Here is a 21,532-nt window from a genome sequence, read left to right as displayed (position 1 = left end):
ACGTGCGTCCCGTGGGTTCGCTTTTTCGCCACGAGGTGGCACGATCGTTGGCCTTTGGTTCGCCACCTGCGATCAGCGAACCTGCGAAACAGGAAAAGAGCAAAGACTAAAGAGAGTTTGGTGCAAAAGACTCGGCAGCAGTCCAGCCCAGCAACACGCAGAGCAGCAGCCGCCGCTCTCTTTGCACTTCTTCCGATTGTGCACTGATTGCAGTCGGTGTGTCTGCAATAATTGGACTGCACCTGCGAGCAACAAGTGCACGAGTCGAGAAACGGATTAATTTTTATTTCGTCTTTTGCTCTGCTCATCACTCGAGAGGCCTCAGCAAAAAAGGTAAGCAAGGGTCAAATTTGATTACATTAAATTGCTCTACAATCATTCATGTTGGTACAGTATTTATTTAAATTCTGAGATTTAATTGGTTTTTATGAATTTAAGTCAGCATTTTAAAATACTACCTGAAGAAAATAAAGCTGTCAATGTAGGATTGTTCGGAGGAGGATTTTATTATTTGGTTGACGGATTCCGTTCATGATCTCACTGCGTACGGTAACACTGTATGTAACAGGACGCGGATTTTGAGAGTGATAAAATTAGCGGATGACGCGCGATATACAAGGATGAGCTTGAAAAACACGCGTAATGCGTTAAAATTTGAGTTCACAGTTCAAGATGTACTGAAAATTTATTTTCAGCAAGAAAATCACTTTTTAGTTTTTTATCAATCTTGATTCGGCAAGAGAAAAAAGTATTGCAAAAATTTTGGAAAAAAAAACATTTTTGAAAATAATTTAAAAGATTTTTTTATTCTGTTTGCAGTTCTAATTTCAAATTTTTGTAAATCATTATAGCTATACAATTTTTAGCTGTCTAATTTGCTAAATTTAATTTTTGGGAAAACAAATTACATAATTATTGTCACCGAAAAAGTATTTTTAGGCTAAACAACACCACCCGCTAACAAGAATAACAAAAATAAATAAATTTAAAAATTTATCAAAATAACTAAATTGTAGTTCTAAATCAAAAACTTAGACTGGAACACTAAAATATTTTTGATATAAATTTTGACGTTTTCATAATTTCACAGATTCTTACACAATTTATTCTTTTTTTTAGAAAATTTTCATATAATATGTCAATTCAATTCTGTGAAAAGACAAAACAAAAATCATTCCTGGAATTTTGTGCACAATTGCAATTTAGATTTCTTTTTATGAAGACTGTTTTTCGCGTGTACCAGCATTTCTCGTGTTATTTTGTGTTTAGTGAGTCGGTCAAAGGACGGTAAATGGTTCACCCGCGCATTGCTCTCGCCTGAAGCACCCTGCTGAGGATCAATTTGTTCACCGCACCTAGCACTTTTCCGCGGGGGGTGGGGCAAGAGGTTGCGGCGATAATTGAAGACCCCCTATTCAACCTTAACTGTACTTACTCTGCACTTAAAATCGGCTGGTTTTACAGCTTTTTTATTGCATTTTTATTTGACTTTCTGTTTCTTCATTGGATTTTTTTAGACGGAGTTTCACAATTTATAAAAAATAAATCAACACTATTACGGCAATTTGGCGAGTAAGTTTGAAATTAAAAAAGAAATCGTTAGAAATTTTAGTGGACCTGCACTAAAATTGAAGATTCATTGGATCAAGAGTGTTTTATTGCGACTCCTGAAAACTCTTTTATTGCAAGAAGTTGAACGATCGAATCGTGCTGGAGAACTAAAAGTTTGGAGCTTTTCCTTGTCGAAGTACATGTTAAAAACACAGGCCTATCCATCCGCAGTGAAAGCACTTAGATAACTTTATTTTCAGAAAAAAAGTGCTTTATCTTGTGTGTTAAGTGCAATGCTTAAATAGTGCGTCCGTAAATAATAAATGTTTCCGCAAAGAGTGCATAATGAGTTTTTAAATAATTATTTAATTATGCAAAAAACTTCAAAGAAAAGGTAATTCTTTTACAAATTTCAATTTTAAATCAACACTAAATTATTTAGTTTTTTTGAATAGGATATTTAAAAAAAACTCTTTCGATGGAAATCTATCTGCTTTGCACTTTCTTAATGCTTAATGAACAACCAGCACAAAGCTAGTTTAAAATAATTAATAATAATTAAATACTTTTGTTGCAATAAAAAACTTAGTAGTTTTCTTACTTTCAAACTCCAAAACAAATTTTTTTCTTAAATAAGAATGTCAAGAAATACTTTTGTTAACTTTGGTTTTTGATGAAAAATTGAACTTTTTCAATTTTAATTTCATATTTTAAGTGAGTTACATTCAAAATTTAATACTGTCAATAAAAATAAATTTTATTCTTCCACTAATTCTGTTGCAATGGAACTCCGACCGTTCTGGAAGGTCAGTTTTTGCTGATCGTCTGTCAGAGTGGCACTTTGCTCCAGATCTGGTGTGCAAAGCAACGGTATTGCACTGATTGCGTTCCGCGTAAGTCGACGCTCCATCCTGCAGGTGACCTCTCGCGACCGGCAATCAGGAGCAAAGGAAACTCGCACAAAATAAATAAAAATAAAACTGCACTCGCAACAGAAATAAGACTGCACGAATCGTTCTCTTTTGTCCTCGGCGGCCGGGCCGGTTTCGGGGCCATCGCTCCGTGCGGCCGTTCTCGGAAAATTCAAGCTAATCAAGCTGCAGCAAAGCGGCTGCCCCATTACCAGTCGATACAAAAAAGACTGAAAAAGAATGGTGTTGTCAGACTCGAAAGAAGTCGGACGTAATAAATGGTCTCATCTTGATAAATAATGTGTGCTTTGTGTTCGCTTTAATAAACATTTCATTTGCTTTTCATGATTGAGTGAAACACTCCGTAAACTGGAACGGACTCTTTGATCAATTTATATTAATAAGAAGTTTTTAAAGATTTGAGACATTTTGTCCATGTTTTATATAACCGCTCATATTTTTTATTCATTAAATTTGTGGGTGTGAATAATTTGTTTTTAACCCTTTGCCCTCTCATTTAGAGTTCTTTTATTGCTTCAATTCATCGTTGGAGACAATTTTCGGTGCAACTATCAAAATTTGAGACAGAGCCATAGGATTAAGCAGTGGGTTGGTCGGTTCTCATTACACAATTAAAGCCGTTTATTTTCACCGTAGCAAACACTTGAATTATTTTGCTCCACCAAGTGTGTATTTACCGAAGGTTAGGCGTGGCCGAGTCTCTTTCTCTGACTTCATTGTCTGCCTTGTTGCGATTGTCAAAGCAGATAAAGTAATAAATCGAGAGAGCAACTGCGCCGCGCTCCTTTTCAAAGCCTACGCGACAGCAGCAAGTAAAGCAGCAGTAAACGTTCACTTTTGCAGCCACAATTCACAATATCAGCCGAACTTCCCCAAGCACGCTTACTTTCTGGGGCACAACATATATACGTATTTATGCAATATATGTTTAATAACGTGTCTTAGCCTTGTGACACAAAAGCCATATAGCTCGGTTTTCCTCAGACTTGCACATTCTGCAAGGGGACGCTCGCAGTTTGCGGTTCTGGATTGTTTTTCTTTCAAGAAGAAAAAATACGGAGCCTCATATTCCTAGTCAACAGATGCAAAAAAAATGAGATAAGAAATTTTTCAGTCGAAACTTAGTTTTACTTCATGTACATTTAAATTTTCCAAATTAAGGGAAAGTTTGTTCACAATTCTATTTTATTTGCTGATTCCCATTTCAATTATCATAAGTTATTTTAGCTTCAAAGACAGACCAAAATGAGAATAGAACAAAGTAATTCAAAAATTTTAATTCATTACAATAGAAGCTGCCAAAAATATTTTATCAAATTGTTTGTTTTAATTTAACTAACGTTTTAAATCTTTCATCTGAAAATAATTTTAAGTAATTTTTAAAATAAATATAAATTGCAATCACTTTAACGTAGCTACAAAAAATATTAAAATCAAAGTAACGAGTAACAACACTTTTTAGTTGAAAATCGTGCTTAATTTTTAACACTTTTCGCATCGGCAAAGCAACTTTTTATGGTCTCTCCTTATTTAGGCACCACCCGGCGACCAAAATGTCGCAAAACATAGAACAGTGAAAGTACATGTTTCATAAATTGGTTCAATACACAACCAGCTTGTGGGTGAAATAATGCTGGAGCACGATCTCGGTGCTGTGTCGCCGCTCCTCGGATAATTAGCCAATGAGGGCTGCGCCGCGTGGTGCTCTGCAGCTGGAATTATATAATGAAAAGAGAAAGAACGGCGTGAAAACGATATCTGCAGACACCGCCTGATTAGCTAAATCGGCAGCCGCGACGCTGACCGCAGGTGAGCACCTGAGCAGCGTGCAATTACAACACCCCGTGGACCAAATCGGCCACTCAGCGGTGGATCTTTGTTACACTTTTTCTTTCGTCAAAGTGATGAGGCAACTCCTCCTTTACTTTGCAAACTGAAACTGCGGCAAGTTCAGGTTTCGTGCGGTTTTTTAAACTTGCAGAAGAAAAGTTAATATTTGAAAGAGGTGAAGAAAACTTCTCAAGTCCAATTTAATGTTTCACTAATTTATGAATGGTGTTTCGATAAATAATAGATGATGATCATCGCTGTAGCAACTCTCAAGGACCACGCATTGAGACTCTTGATCATTAGAGCAGAGCTTTAGACTTCCGTAAAATCTTGATTGATACGCTTCCAATTGGTCCCATTGACCTTGGACGAAAACATATTCTTCGTTTTCATTCTATTGAGTACCCGCAGCGAAGTTAATTGTGTTTCATTTGATATCAACTAAGTGTAAGGGCAAGACCCTGACAATGATTTATTCTTTTTGATTTCAAATTCAAGGTTTTTGTAAAATAAAAAATTCCAACTTAATTTTGTATTTACTTGTAAAACAAACGCCTGATGTCACGTTAAAGATAAGCAATCGACTCGTGACTGGACATGCATTACAATTCATTATTACTTGCCTCGTGCGGCTCCTTCCTCGCAAAAGTCACGTCCGAAAATAATATCCATCGCTCAAGGCGTCAAAGAAAGGTTTTGCAGTTCCTCCATGCATTGTTTTGAAATTGGGAAATTACATTTTTATATTGTCTACTGTTTCTGCGCGCAATTTTCTAGGTAGTCTCTCTGGTTACCATTCGTGGTTGAAGGCGCGGTACAGAGGAAATTTGATCAGTGCAATTTATAAGAGCGCTTCAATTTTCTTTCTCTTGCGTGGGCGGGTGGGGATCAAGATGCGATTCTCACGATGAGACCCTTTCTCTCCAGGCGTTCAGGAGCGTCAGTCAGCCGGACTGCTGCATCACCAGTGCGTGAGTGTGTCTAATTAGCATTCAGGAAGACGGGCACGTCTCAATTAATTGTACCCAGTAGAAAGGAAATTTGAATTTGCTGACCCATTGCAGGTGCGCTTCTTGCTTATTTTCACCTCATTGTGAGTCCAAATTTTTTTAACGAGCAGGCTTACTAAAAAACAACTAGCTAGATTTTGCTTCAAATTGTTATCTTTTATTTGAAACATTGAAGGGCGATGTAAAAAAAACAACAATGACATAGAATATTATGCATTCATTGAAATCTCCACTTATCAATAGGGGACTGTTTTGTGTCAATATTGAAGATCTAAAAGTAATCAATGATCAATTCAAGCTGAAGCTTTAATTTTCTAACTAAAATTAAAATATTGTGTTTTGTTAATATGCCTGAAAGATCATAAATCTATCTGATTGTAAACTCAAAATACTAAATTTCAATTTACTTCGGGTTGGAACACTGAATTATATGAAAAGGTTTTTTATTTTAAATTTCAATATAATGGAATGGGTGCTTTTGAACTTAAGGAGAACTGCAAAAGAATAATTATATAAATCTGCGACAATGTTCAGCCTCAGGGCCAAAGAAGGCTGTAAGCCTCTTGTGCCCCCTCTCGATGAATCAGCAGCACACCGGTTGATTTTTTTCAACGTGCTGACGCCAGACAGCACCAGCAATACTTGCGAGAAAATAAAATTGGTGCTGCGCTGAAAAACTAGTTTCTCAGTTGGCTTCTCGCAAAAAAACAAATATGGAGGAGTTGCACATGAATTAAATCAAAATGCAACAACAGAATAAACGCACTTTTCGACAAAATGCAACAATGTATATTGCCTTAAAAAGCATTCAATGACTTGAATTCGCACTCAATTTTATCTGCATGAGCTATTCGCTATAGACCTGCCATGCATATAATCCGACTCCATTGTTCCGCAGAATTAATTCCCAACCGCGGCGTTTATCTTTCCCTGAATAAATTCAACAAGTGCAGGCAGCGCTCGGTCGAAGCTACCAACAAACCAACCACTTGCGAACAATCCCGAGCGAGTTCCTTGACAACAAGACTGAAATACAAAAAAGCCGACGGCTGTCTGATGGCAAGTCGATTGTCGGAGTTGAAAATTTACGCCGCGCCGACGTTCATTTTATTTTGCAAGTCGCGTGTGACCAAAACAAGAGATCGATTCGCTCGCTGATACTCCTCCAAAGCGAGATGACCGCGAGAAGGAAATTTTAGAAGAGGATTAGCCAAGTGGAATCAGGAATAAAACCTCAAAAAGGAAAAATACAATTAATTATTCCGCTGACGTCTTCAATTTAAGTGCTTTCTAGCGCTCGCAGCGGAACTGATGAATTTTGCAATGCATACTTATTTATTATATATCTAACTGTATAAGCACTTCCATTTTTTCACAATCAAAATGTTACTCAATGTCGATAACGAGACCGTTACGGGTTTTGTTTTGTAAATAATTATTACAGCCGGGCTGCCACGCGAGTGATTTTGATTGCATAAATTAATGTGCACTGTTTCCCGTCAGCTAATCCTGCCGATTGTTGTGTAGCCTATACTTACTTTTATCTTACCATCTTCTCTTAATTAATATTGGTAACAACTTATTTGATATGATTAATTAAATTGCTAATAGATTTCTTTGTGACCAGAAAGGAAAGAGATAAATTCCGGATAAATTATAAGTGTTTAAAAAATGCTTCCAATTTTAAATCTTCATTTTTCCTGAAGCTTTTTCAGAAAATTTTCAGAAATCCAAAAACTACGACCCATGTTTTTCGTTTATCGTTCTTATTTAATATTTTAAATTTCCTTTTTAAAACAAAAAAAGATGCCGCGTATTTACAGAATTTAAATTTTGTTATTAAATTTTAAATGAATAAAAAAAATGCAATTATTGCATTTGCCATATTCTCTTGCTTCTTCGACAGGGGGTCAATTGTAATATTTCATTGCATAAAACATTAAAATCCGATAAATGTGCGTCTGCGGCCTTTTTGATAAGTAGAGGTCGATCAGTTAAGCCGCTTCGCACTCGTATCAGAAAGAGCAAAACTTCCAATGAAATGCGCTTTTAATCACCAACCTTGGGCCAAAACCGTGCAGAGAGAGTGGAAGTGTCAACACTGGGTGTTTTTGCATTGTTTGCGTGGTGCGCTGGCAACACAAAAACCGGCAAAACGTTTAATTATTATTCTGATTTTCTTTTTGAGTCATTGTGGGTTATTGTTCAGAGCAGCTCCCTGCTGCGAACGGTCAGATTATTTGCAATGGAAAGGCATATTTTCTGAAGGCCTCATAAAAACTTTATCAAAGATTGAGGACAGAAACACTGCAATTATATTGCATGATTATTAATTACAATTAGGAATAACTACATTAATATCTTATTCGTTTTAAAATCAAAAGGATCTGATGGATCTCACAGCTTGCAACCACTGATGTGTCATTTTTTATAATATTAGGCCATTTCCAAATCAATCTGACCAGTGTTTGGCATGGGTTGTTGGATTTGGATGAAACTTGGCATGGTGATACCCTTAGGGTAGGTGGTCAACCTAAGGTATATAGTTAGTCCAATATCCGAACATTGCCTATTTTACAGGGGCTCAAAGTGGCGATTTTTGCAAAAATACAGTTTCCTTTAATCTCAATTATCTCGGGTTCTAGTGAAACAATTTCAAAAAACTTGACACCGTTTGAAAGCCAATTAAATGGACTTGAATTCGGCTATAAGCGTCAAGGTCGCAGGTCAAAGTTCAAGGTCACTAAAATTTTGATGAAATTTTAAAAACGCCGCCAGATATTGAAGGACCAAAAATATTTAAATCTTTTCCACAGGAAAAATGTTCCAAATTTAATTTTACATCGGTGTACAAATTTTGGTGATATGTATTTTCTTCGTTTTTGAGATATCTACAGGGGAAGTTCAAAAAACGTGGTTTTTTGGCCCTTTTTTGAGGTCGTAAAATTTTAAACGCCTCTAATTTTGCTAGATTTGCCATAAAATTGAGCAAATACACTTCAGGAATGAGGAACTATCATATATAATGCAATTCTATGATCAGAGTCGATTTTGAAATCCACCCCTACCCCTGGGGGTGGGTTTTGGGGTTAATTTTAAATATGCCCAATCTTTGTGTTTTTGATGTCGTTTCCTATGTTTTCGACATCCAGGAACACGAATCTGAAGTCAGTTTTTGTTTAAAGTCAATAGCCTTATCAATAATCGCACTTGAATGCAGTGAGTTCTCGGATTCTCGCAATTCGTCGGAAGATCAAACTCGCCTCATTCAACTGCGATTATTAATAAAGCTATTAATTTTAAACAAAAACTGACTTCAGATTCGTGTTCCTGGATGTCGAAAACATAGGAAACGACATCAAAAACACAAAGATTGGGCATATTTAAAATTAACCCCAAAACCCACCCCCAGGGGTAGGGGTGGATTTCAAAATCGACTCTGATCATAGAATTGCATTATATATGATAGTTCCTCATTCCTGAAGTGTATTTGCTCAATTTTATGGCAAATCTAGCAAAATTAGAGGCGTTTAAAATTTTACGACCTCAAAAAAGGGCCAAAAAACCACGTTTTTTGAACTTCCCCTGTAGATATCTCAAAAACGAAGAAAATACATATCACCAAAATTTGTACACCGATGTAAAATTAAATTTGGAACATTTTTCCTGTGGAAAAGATTTAAATATTTTTGGTCCTTCAATATCTGGCGGCGTTTTTAAAATTTCATCAAAATTTTAGTGACCTTGAACTTTGACCTGCGACCTTGACGCTTATAGCCGAATTCAAGTCCATTTAATTGGCTTTCAAACGGTGTCAAGTTTTTTGAAATTGTTTCACTAGAACCCGAGATAATTGAGATTAAAGGAAACTGTATTTTTGCAAAAATCGCCACTTTGAGCCCCTGTAAAATAGGCAATGTTCGGATATTGGACTAACTATATACCTTAGGTTGACCACCTACCCTAAGGGTATCACCATGCCAAGTTTCATCCAAATCCAACAACCCATGCCAAACACTGGTCAGATTGATTTGGAAATGGCCATTAATTATTAACAGTATTAAAAATTTTCTCCAGAGTACATTTTTTCATATTAATTTTTTATACTATTCTCCTAAATGGATTGATTTTAGATTTTTAACAGAAGCTGTGTTATATCAATTATTAAATTCTTTTAAACAGCATATAACTTTATAATAATAATTGTCGCATGTTGTTGATTTCTAGATGATTGGCGTGCTCCTTTCGCATTTCTTTTTTCATACAAGCGTTTCGAACAAAATATTTAAAAGATTAATTATCAGATACGTGCGTGTACCATGAGTTTCATTCCACAATTGAAGCGACCCAGTTAAGTCTCTTCAGAATGAGTTGATTTAAACGATTAAAACCACAAACACGAAATCATCGTGAAAGCGAAATCGCAGTCAAATCAAATAAAAAGCAAAAGCTCATCTAATAATAAATTTTACAACAATATTTGCTCACGCTGCGTCCAATCAAATTTTCCATTTGATCAAACTACTTATCACTCTCTCGCGTTTTTCTTTTATTCAACATTAAGAAAGAGAGAATTAGGATGTGCGTCTTCTCTTTCGCATTTTAAAAAGATATGCACGAAAGCGTGCTGCGAAGCAAATTGATTTTGTGTGTCCGTTTTTTACAGGCCCGTCTATAATCTGAACGTGAGAAGAGACCATCTCGGATTGCGGTGCCGCTATTATGAACTAGACGAGGGCAATTTCGTTTTATTGCGACGAACATCACTCGAGCAATTAACAGGTAAGACCACAAACTCGTGGACTTGCAAACGGATGAGCCGGAATTGGGCTATTGTATTTTTGTAGCCATAATTTTACAATAACCGCAACAAGGGTACGCGACCTATTCAAAAGTTTACTGCCTTCAAAGGTCATTATGCAAAGACTAGAAAAAATTAAAAATACAGTTCGGCAATAGTAATTAAAAATACTTCAACAATTAAGTTTCTCCAGTTTACAAACGTACATTACTTGGAAACAGACGGCGCAATTTATATATAAATCTGCTCTCGCAGTTGGGGAAATTTCAGCATTTGAAAGCCAATATTTAAATTAAAAAAGAAGCCTCCTAATGTACAATTATTGTTTTCCTTCTGTCTGGCGTGCACCTTTTGCTAACGTCATCCGTGCCTTGGTGCTCAGTCAGTGCTAAGTAAAAGTGGTCCACTCACCTTCGTAGGCAAGACAAGCAAAGCAGCGCCGCGCTAATCGCACTTCACGGGTAGAAAGTCGCCTTCGCATGTGTTACCGCTCGTAATTACACTGCGCACTTGCGACTTTGAACACGTACCTTTAATTGTACTTCAATCTTGCTGATGCTCGGTGAAATTAATGGAGTTTTTTGTGTATTCCATATTATGGAAAATTTCACCCATTGGGAGAGCTTTCCTTCCAATTAGATACGTTTTGAAAAGAATTTGGATAAAAAATAACAGAACGAATTGACTTTGCAACCTGTCCTTTTTTATAATTTAGAAAAGCAGTAACGCATGTGATAAATTTAAACAAAACTACAAAAGAAATTCTCTAACTGCTATCAGTCAATGAGGAAAAAACCATAGAATTTTGAGGCCTATAGCAATCCCATCTATTTTGTATGGTACTTTGATAAATACGGGTTTTTAATTTTGACATATTTTCAGTGAAAATTTTAAGTGAAATTTTTCTGGGTTAAATCAATTCATATATAAATAACAATTTATTTTAATTTTTTAGAATATTTTTATGCGCATTGAACGGTGGGTAAAATTTATGATGGATGTTCATAATTATGCAATTTTTATTTTTTAACAGAAAATTTTTTAATTTTTATACCATTAAAACTTTTAATCTTTAAATAAAATAGTTAGGCTGAATCATTATTATTAACAGACTTTGAAAATAATTCAATATTCTAACCTAGTCACAAATTTTTTATGTTCTTTTTATAACCGTCCGTGCTACACCTTCATGCCACTTAAAATTTTATTTAACCTGCAAAACCACATTTGGCCCTCTGAAGGTTGTACGAACGGTTCAACTTGATTGCACTTGGTGCTTAAACTAGATCGGTCGGCAACCGTGTGGGTGTCAATGCTCGGCCGCAAGAAAAGTAAAGTCGAAATTATAGCCTGAAAATTGGCAGTGCGCTTTGAATCGCATCAAAATGCACACGAAAGACGGCATAATTGGTCACATCCGGTGCGTGGCTTGATATTAAATGAGGCTTTTCCTCCGAGGCGCTTCTTGCTGAAGGTTTTTGTAATTTTTCGTTTGGTAATAAAAGAAGGCGCGTGTGCATAGGTTTCCTTTATGCTTGGTGGGTACGCGCTGCTGTTATGAAATTTGCTTATCGCAGAAACTTCCACAGGGAAAAGCACATGCAATATTCGCATATTAAGTTTACTTGCAAAAAATAAACATACCATTTATTTATTTAATGAAATAAAATCCAGCTTCCTCATTGTCAGTGAAGATGAGCAAAAAAATTTCATTTTTTTTTTCTCTTTTTAATTAAAAATTTGAGAATTAATTGGTTGCAAAACTTACTACAAGTTAAATAATTTGAAACAAAAACTAGAATCCTCAATTTGCTCTCATCATTTTTTTTTTTTTTTAATTTTGTATTCCAAATCATTTTTTTTTTATTCATTTTTTATTGAAAATTGTTATATCTTTGTTCCACTATTTTCAATGCCATTTTTTTAATTATATATTTTTTTAAACCTTTTGAAGGCAACCAAAAAACTAATTAAGTTTTAAGTCGAGGGATTATTTCGGACAGAAAAACTTTAATACGACTTGCGGTATAGCGATGGGATAGATGATGCACTCACAGCCTCTCTGCAAACTTGTTCCATATATCAATTTACACTCGGATTACGGTACATTGGGAATAACCTTACTGTATCAGTTTACACACTCTTCTTACTTCGCGGCGGCTCTTTATCGCTCAGGTGCGATGACGAGACGCTTTGAGTGGCGCGCGAATGATGCACAAAAATTCTCAAAACGTTGAGCCGCGTCCGAGGTGAATGTGGAAATTATTTAGGCCACCTCCGTTCCATATCACTGACCATCAAAGGGACATGTGAACAAGAAATAAGTTTGGATACACATCCCAAAAAACCATCAAAGAGGCTAAAAAAAATACACCTGTGCAATTTTTTGCTAATTTCTCATTTTTTGGCACATAACGGTTGAAATTTGTGAGTGAAACTAGAGCCGTGATTTTTCTCGAAATATCAGCAATAAAATTTCATATTTTTATGAGATGGTAATATCGCATCTGGCAATCAGAAATTTTTAGTAAATCTGATCTTTTTCAACTAGTATTCAGCAGTATTCAAGAAATTTGAACAGAAATCCTTTTAGAAGACTCCATTTCCTATACTCTTTTTATTAAAAATATTTTAACTATATTATTAATTTCTAAAAAATAAACATTTTAACAATTTATTTTGTTTTATACTTGTAACTATCAACGCATATCAACGTGAATAACTTTTTTGCTATCGAAACACCCTCAACCTCTTTCAGGAAGATTCACAGCTCATTTTGCACAAAGTTCACACACAAGTTTGCACTTGCCCAAGGAGAAAAGTATTATTTGTAGTACAAGCGATCAGCAGCCAATCCGCCTAAACAAGGTCGTGAGAAGACAATATTGTTGTACACTGTCGTTATTGATATTAATTTCGATCCGAGCGCGCACTTGACATTTAATAACGCAATTAGAAGGAGAAAGTGTTGTTTCGCCAGTGTATATATTCGAGGGAAAAATGAATTAGAGATGAGATGCGCTGCTTTGTTCGGCGTGATTTTGCTCTCGATTGTGCTTTACGAGAGCCGCGGGAGGCTTTGATTCGTGATGCGGCTGCCGATGACGCGTTTTCAGATCGCGAGCGGCACGCCGACTCCAAGACTAATGATCAAAAGTCGCGCAGCCGACTTTTTATTGTGCAGTTCTCACAGCATGCAAATTATTGAGAGAGGATGAGCTGTGCATGCATGTGAGCACTTTTTAATTCGCTGGTGGCGGTGGTTTACGTGTCAGATAAGTAACAATTGTTTGCAATTGCAATGAAAAAGGAAAATTATTTTTGCGTTCTAATTGGATTTTATTAGTTTTGCATGATACTACGTTGCTGCAATTTGAAAACTGAATTCAGCGTTGTAGCAAACCTAATGGTAAAAATTTGATTGAAAATAAATAACAAAAAAAAATCTATAAATATAATGTGCAGCGACAAAAACAGGAAACATTATTATTTAACAAATTACTTATTATTCAATTTTGTCTCTCGACTGCAAACGGCGCGTACATATTTCGTTGTTGCCGAGCACCGAGGAGCAAACCTTGACTCTTTCGCGTTACTGCTCGATTCGGTGTGGGTGTCTCTCGTCGAGAGAGAAAGGCCGTCGTCGGCAAATGATCTCAGTCTCGTTCTCCAGTCCCATGAAATGAAAATTCCATAGCAATCAGCCATTGCTTTCCGTGTTGACACGTTATAATAATAAAACCAAAAACATAATGCGAGATGAACAAAATGCCTAAAGCCTTGAGAGAAATGGGAAAATGGTGAAGGATTTTCTCACCCTCGGGTGATCTTCTCGCCTTTTGCAACAAATAAACTTTAAACTTTATTTTACTTTTGAGGAAGCTTCTTGTCAATCAGTATGGATTTGTGTCTTTGAAAGTTGGACGCAGCAACCGTAGGAAATTCATCTTCATGCTCTAGAAAGATTTGCATGCGTTGCCCAGCGTAGTTCCTTACAAGGCTCATATCCCTTCTCTTATTATTAGAGACCATATAAATACATGCGATTAATTAAATGCAATAAATTTAATAAAAAACACACACACATCTGTGATTATAGGAATTAAAATAAATGAAAAGATTTCAAATCATTATGTCAGTCAAATTTTCATAAATGTAAACAATTAATGGATCACTTTTTCTTTACTTTTTATGACTGACCAGTGAAGAAATATTCTGTATCTGAAGACGGCAGTTGTAATTTGATTAAGAGTTTGCCTTTCCTTTTTGTCTTATTTTATAACACGATAGTGCCGCCGACGTAATTGTGTGTTTTTCGTAGCCCATTTAGATAGCAAAGAAAATTTGGCTCGAGTTGCGTAAATGGTGGTGCTTATCGCCGAGTTTCATCCTCACCACGCGAACGCATTTCACTTCTCCGCAGCTCTCGATCACATAATAAAAACTTTTAACCGGCTCGTTTTTTCCCGCTGACTTATTGAAGTGCAGAGCGAATTAAGCTGTGGTTCGAATGGAGTCGCGTGGGACGATTCCAAATGAATTTCCGAGTGACTTTTACTTAATAATGTGCCTTATCCCCTGCATGGCTGGTAGAAAAGATACGCGAGTTCTACTTCCTCTATGCTGCGGCGATATCACCGACCATAGAGAGCCGCACGCATCCATTAAGACAATGAATGCTCACACTAGGGCAAAGATTTCCGCGTTTTGGTGCCGGCAGAGGAATAGGGAACTTTTATTTTCGTACAAAAAATATTATATTTTTTTCAAAATTTTAATTCTAATCTCAACAATAACATATGGTTTTAATAAAAGTTTATAAAAAATAAGAAAACCTATAGTTGAAATCTTTTGAATTTATATTTTACATGGAAAAATATAGATATATTATTCATAATTTTTAATTTTATTAATATTGTTACTATATTATAATTTTTCATTCTTCTCAATCGATACAAAAATTTGAAAAAATTAACTTCTTGCAGATGTCTGCTAAAACGCCCAATATCAAAAGAGACTCGGCCGCAGCAATAAACCCAGAATTCAAAGTTTAATTTCATTTTTAAAAATATATTCTTTGGTGTCTGTTTTGTTATTTATGAATAAAAATTTAGATTTCCCTTCTCTTTTGGATTCTGGCGGGTTCTGGAATCTTGGAATATTAAGGCCACAGATATTGAAAAAAATGTCGCTCTTGTTGATACCTGATCGTTTTGCCATGGTAGAAACATATTCAAAATTTTCTGTATTTCCCTTTATATGAGTGTTAAAAAAATTCAAGTATTATGGTTAAAAAAATTTGAGGCCAAAGCAAATAAAAAGATTTATTCTGTTTTGGCACAATTGTTTACGGCCAGTGTGAAACTCGAATGTCCTGTATAAAATAAAGCGGGTATTAAAGTGGTACTGCTCTAGCACATATCATTAATATCATTACCAATTAGCACACAAAACACATCAAGAGCCTCTTCCGCCACGGATGCATCCAAACACGAATTTAAAAGCACAAGCAAAAGTCTTTGATGCTTCCTCGATTATAGCAATGATATGGCGGTGGCTTTAACAAAGGAAATAATATTAATGAGTATTTAAATAAGGTTCTTCCTAGGACCAGGGAGTTCTAGGAAGTTAAAAGCTAAATTTATATTCATTTTATTTTTGATTTATTTTTTTGTAGTTAATTTTTTAAAAATTTTTATAATATCTTTTAGTTTTGCAGGAAATGGGGGAAATAATTTAATTATTTGACAAAGGTCCGGCGTGTGACATATTACTGTTTTTTTAGAGACAATGACTGCTTCATGTCACGAGCATTGTTTGCGTGAATGAGCAGTAGAATTAATTAATTTGTAACGGGCAGTCACGAAAGGGCGGGTCTCGCTCCACATTTTTAAATTTATTACTTTTCCTGTAGTCATCCTGATAAATTACATTCGGACTTTACGATAGATAGAACAAGGAGCATTTTTCACGCATGACTTCAGCTGCTGATAAGAGAGAAAGACCGAAATTGTCGACAAGAAATTAATTTGCTATATTCGGCCTGATTTAACAATCTGGCATCTTCACTGCTGAACAATGGAAGAAAATATTGAAGCTAAAATTGAAAGTAACATTTATTTTGATTGAAAATGTTAATTAATAAGGGGTTGATATTTTTTTTTATTAAAAAAAATCCAATATTTTTATAGTGAGAGCTACCAATCGCGATTCAACCATGTGCAATTTTTATCCTCTTGCTTTGATATATACATGTGTAAAAAATTTAAATTTAGGCCGAGCGTGCAGCAGATTTTGCAACTCGGGACGCGATCCATGCACTTCTAACACATCCGAGTCGCCTCATTTCCATCGCATAACAATCACCCGAGCTGCAGCACGCACTCTTATCAGCAAACCCACATTGCATTGGCCGCGCAGAGCCACATGTAAAACTAGAGTGACGTGCTCTTTGTTATTGCACTCTTTCATGCGTGCAGAGCCATCAAGTGAGGTGCGTGTAGCGTTGCCAGTTTAGGCGCGGTCATTTTCGTTAACTACACACATAAGCCTTTTATATCCTCCCTTTTTTGGCAGGTTTTAACATCAAAGACTACAAGACATAAAATTTCAAAATTCAGGAATCGGAAGATTTTAATTTTGTATCCTAATGTGGCAGGATTAAATATCATGGATTATATTTTTTTTCAAAAAAAAGTTAGGTCGGACTTAGCTAGGCTATTATATTTTAAAGGCGATCGACCCTAATTGATAGGATTTTGTATTGATGGCTCTATTGTACTTTTCAAACTTCAGGGGTATGGCAATTCTTTTTTAGGATTCCTCCCTTTTTTTGCACTTCATTATGGTGATTATGCATGTAGAGCTACTTAATAGAAAATTAAATTAGAAAATATCAAATAAGTTATTGAGAACAAATACCTGTTCCTAATAAAAAAAATGTATTTTTTATCCAAACTCCAAACATTAATTTTTAGAATTTTTACTTGAACAATTTAACCAAATTAATGCCTTATATCTTCTTCAGAGAAAGTATCAATAAATACATGAAATTTGTTGTTTTCTTTGGAGGAAAAAGTTTTTATTGCTCTAATTTTGAAGATTGTTCTGCTTTATTTTTAATTTATTATTGTGTAGTCTGCAGCAGACTGCATTTCTCACAGATTTTTTGTAATACTTACTGAAATTTTTTGATGATCAACGTCAACGTGACACTGCTTTTTTTCTCACCAAGCGCTGCTGGAGTTGTTGCTGTGGATTATTATTATTATTTTTGAACTTTTCCGCGGATCCTACAAACGTGTATTATTTTTGTCTAATTCAGGCCACGAAAACGCGAAAAGGATGAAGATGCTCAAAGTTAGGCCGAGAAGCGATTTGAGATGCACGCTGGTGTATGTCATTAACCATCGCAGGTGCCCCACATCGAAGGAAGCTGCGCGCAGATTTTAAACTTTCGACCGCTCTTACTTTGATCGGTGCTATTTTTACCTCTTCATTGCGCAATTATCTCGACTGATGTGGCGTTTAGGGAATAATTTATGCTACTTCTTAATTTAATAGTCAGAGTTCTACTTTGACTGATTTCCCTTCAAATTGACACTTTCAATAATAAAGTAATTTATGGCGATTTTTGCATTTTATTTAGCAAATCCAGTATAATATCCAAGACCCGCATGAGTATTATTTATTTTGCTCTAGTTTAATAGAAAATTTTTACATTATTTTTTAAAGCTCAGAGCCGATTTCATTTTTTACAAAATCAGAACGGATTTTTTAAATGATCTTAAAAACTGTCAATCATTTTTCGGATTAATCGCAAGTTCTAAAAATTACTTAAATAAATTGAATGAAAATACTTTTAATATAAATTTACTTATTATTATAACCGCTTTTTTCAATGTTATAAACAAATTAACTCAATACAACCATTCAAGATGATTTGAGGATGAATTCTGTGAAATTCGGTCCAGATTCTCCTTATAGCTGATCCTCATTTCCATCTCTCAGCATCCATATCATTACTATGAAACACGCGAGCCGCTCACGTATGGCTGGAGGTGCTTCACTTTTTGTCCGGCCAGTTTCCGGCTTTAAATCTCTTGAAAACGCCGTGCGCTCGCTCGGTGCAGCAATTACCGCAGCTCAAGTGACCTTGTTTTGGTCCGGCAGAGCTTTTGTTCTTCTCGGGGCGAAATTTCCATTTCGTCGCTGATCTAAATCTCAAGGCCCAGGGTCTTCTCTGCTTTATTCTTGTATTTATGAAAAATTTTGCGCCTGGAAACTCCCATTCACTTCCTATGGTGCTCATGTGCCAAAAATAAAAAATGACATTATCTTACTATATTGTGCATATAATTCAAAGGCGCACGCAAAGGAGATAAGGCTACTTAGTTTAATTGCTCGACCTTTTTCGCACTTTTGCCACAAAAGTTCATGGCTAGTCTAATTACTACATAATTTATTTTTTGATATATTCATAATTAATTTGAATCTTCACTATAAATTGTGTTTTGGTTGTTGCAGAAAATGTCTGAGCGAAATATTCCACACCTCCGGGACATCTTCGGAGTGCCTTTTGATGGCGTCCAGTACAGCCCCAGGTCCCGCAGGAGACCTAACAAGGACATGAAGGAATACCAATTGATCAGTCACTTCAACGCGATGCAAGTTACAGACACAGGCGGCACCTCCACCGATCCTGACAGCGCCGTCTCCATTGGATCCAGTGGAGAAGAAGAGGTTCTTTTTCCTTATTTCCTTGATTTACATAAATTAAAAGCAAAATCTGATTTTTTTTAATTTAATAATTATTTCTTTCATTCTTTCATTTCTTCTGTTAGATCATTTATATAATTTGTTTAAAAGTGTAAAAAAATTTACATTTATGGGAATTTTTCTTATTAAAATCACCCTTGCTTTTGTGGATATTTTAATTTAAGCGGTATATATGTTTTAATCTTCAGGTGTTCCAGCAGCAACACAAGAGCAAAAGGCAGACGAACCGCGACGGATCAACAGGACGACGGAGCCGCAGCCGTGAGCCCGAACAAAACTACCGGACGCTGTCGCAAAAGGACGTCAAGCACTTGGAGCGTCACCTTTCGATGAAGAAAACCATCCGCAAGAAGATCATGCGAGACTTGCGTCAGGCGTTCGTCGAAGACCCGAGCGAGTTTCGTGTGGATCCTGAGCGGCACGACCCGAATCAGCTCAGGGAGATTAACATCAACAACCTCAACTTTAACGGGCGTGCGCAGCAGTCGGACTCAAACTTCCTGGACATTTTGAGAGACGAAGATCGTGACTCTGGACATGGAAGTCCGACCAGGGAGCACCGCTACGACAAGTACGATCGGCATCATCAGCAGCAGCAGGAGGTTCAGATATATCCTGCAGAGGAGCTACCGGAAAAGAAGCAGACCAGTTTTTGGAAAAGATTCACACTCAAGGGAAAGAGCAAAAGATGAAAGGGTTGCTCTTGTTTTAGTTTATAATGTATCCTTTTTTTAATAATTTTGGAGAGATTGTTCTTCACTCTTCATGATGTGATTTTTAAATTACGCTATAAGATGCACTTGCATTCTGAATAAAAAAATTTAGGTGGCTATGAAATTCTGCATTCGACGATCTTCAATGTGTTAAATTTTATAATTATATTATCTTCCATAATTTCTTTAACATTATTTTGCTTTTGATGGATTGACATTGATTCATCCCATGGTTTCATCTCAATCTGGTCTTTAAATAATTTAAAATATTGTGTCTAAGGCTTTTAAGATAGATTTTAAGGATGCAGCTAAATGGGAGCTATCATTTTATTGTTATTTTAGCTAAAGAAAGGTTACAATTTCTAGTTTGTAGCATCAAAGTGATAATTTTTGCAATTAGTTATTTGATGATCTGCTTTTTTTTTGTATATTTCCTTGTTTAAGTTCACCTGTAATTTACTTGAAACTTATTTAGAATTATTTTTTGCGAGCTTCATTTTATTTTCATTATTAATTATATAAGCACTCTCGGATGTCCTCTACGAACTGAAATGGTACTACAATGAATTTGCACTGAAAATAAGTCCTTGCCTTCAATAAAGTGTAGATATTATCTGTGTTTGTTTTAATGCCAATAATTCCCTCAATAAATTTATTATTTCAATGGAAGAAAATAACAAGATTAAAAAAAGTCAATTTATTAAGCGTTTATGTCCCGTTATATGCAAGATTCCTTAAACTTTCAATTAAGATTCTTCATCACTGTCCTCCTTTGCATTTGAGCAGCGTTTTTTGAATCGATTCAAACTCCAGTTGAGCACATTTCTGTCTCTTCCGCCGGAGTGCACCATCTCGAAGACAGGGTTGTACCTCACGCAATACACATCGGCCATGTGCCCTCTGAGGGAGGCCACTTTCTCTCCAGAGTCAAGGTCGAAAACTGATATTTTGTGTCTAGCGGGGATGAAAATCCTGCTGCCACGGTTCACGGCCATTCGCAGGGCATTCCTGGCCCTGTTCTCCACATAGCCGCAGTTGACGTCCAGCAGCCGTCCCTTCAGGGTGTCCCACATTCGAACGGCGCAGTCAACGCCATATGAGATCAGGGTCAGTCCATCCCTGGTAAATTCAAGGCCATTGATGAAACCTAAGTGGGAGACACAGCTGGTTGCAGGGTTCACTGAATTGGACATGTCCATCTGCAACTGAGGCTTGCTAGGCACTCGGACGTCCCAGAGCAGGACGATGCCATCTGAGGCCGAGGCGATGGCCTTTTCGTCGATCGGCGACCACTGGACGCAACTCACAGGTCCTCGCGTGTTGTTCAGTCTCATGGGAGTGTTGCCATAACGCATGTCCAGAATCGGAATGCTCGAGTCCGTGGACGCCACAGCGATGAGAGGTACTTTTGAGGGGGCCGACTGATGGTGCTGCCCGATTTTAGGTTGTCTAGATGAGCAGGGCTTGACAGTGACAACGGACACCTTCTTGCAGATGTCCCACAATCTCAGACAACCATCCCTGCCAGAAGAGCTCATCACTTTGATGCTGTTTGGGTACCATTGTACGCAGGACACACCCTCGTGACTGAAATGCAGCTTTTCCGAGTTTGAGGGCGCATCATCGAAGTTGTCAAGGCCAGGTCGAGTGATGTTATGTATCCTAATGGTTGATGAAGCAGAAGCAGCCAGGACATACTGGCCATAAGTATTATCAATGTCGAGGCAAAACACGGCGCCGTTGTGATTTCTAGGGAACTGGGTTTCCCGGGACAGTTTGAAGTCAGCGGCAAAACGGTCTGAGACTGATTTCCTGAAGCTGCCAAGACTCAGGAGCCCTAATTCTGTGTTCAGTCGGTCTCTGAACATGTTAGTTTCAGGCTCATTTTATAATTCTTCAAAAATGTATATGTGCTTG

General features: G+C 36.6%; 2 protein-coding genes across 2 annotated transcripts; one reads left to right on the top strand and one right to left on the bottom strand.

Moving 5' to 3' along the window:
* The first annotated feature begins 97 nt into the window (after nt 1-97).
* On the top strand, nt 98-20,230 carry LOC132197448 (uncharacterized). Its single transcript, XM_059620744.1, has 4 exons — nt 98-333; nt 9,990-10,105; nt 18,651-18,866; nt 19,091-20,230. Exons 3-4 carry the CDS (start codon nt 18,654-18,656, stop codon nt 19,592-19,594), a joined length of 717 nt encoding a protein of 238 aa, XP_059476727.1. The 5' UTR covers nt 98-333; nt 9,990-10,105; nt 18,651-18,653; the 3' UTR covers nt 19,595-20,230.
* Nucleotides 19,930-21,502, bottom strand: LOC132197447 (DNA excision repair protein ERCC-8-like). Its single transcript, XM_059620743.1, has one exon. It carries the CDS (start codon nt 21,481-21,483, stop codon nt 20,362-20,364), a length of 1,122 nt encoding a protein of 373 aa, XP_059476726.1. The 5' UTR covers nt 21,484-21,502; the 3' UTR covers nt 19,930-20,361.
* Nucleotides 21,503-21,532: the final 30 nt, after the last annotated feature.

This window comes from Neocloeon triangulifer, unplaced genomic scaffold (genome assembly GCF_031216515.1).
Source record: "Neocloeon triangulifer isolate White Clay Creek 2 clone unplaced genomic scaffold, ASM3121651v1 ptg000012l, whole genome shotgun sequence".
In the NCBI taxonomy this organism is placed as follows: domain Eukaryota; kingdom Metazoa; phylum Arthropoda; class Insecta; order Ephemeroptera; family Baetidae; genus Neocloeon; species Neocloeon triangulifer.
The sequence above is the reverse complement of the archived record's forward strand: the minus strand, read 5'-3'. Positions and strand labels throughout refer to the sequence as shown.

Bases quoted from the DNA above. Each gene is read 5' to 3' on its own strand.
- LOC132197447 (XM_059620743.1), bottom strand. From the start codon at position 21,483: ATGTTCAGAGACCGACTGAACACAGAATTAGGGCTCCTGAGTCTTGGC.
- LOC132197448 (XM_059620744.1), top strand. From the start codon at position 18,654: ATGTCTGAGCGAAATATTCCACACCTCCGGGACATCTTCGGAGTGCCT. The intron at 18,867-19,090 runs GTTCTTTTTCCT...TTTAATCTTCAG, and splicing joins GATCCAGTGGAGAAGAAGAG to GTGTTCCAGCAGCAACACAA.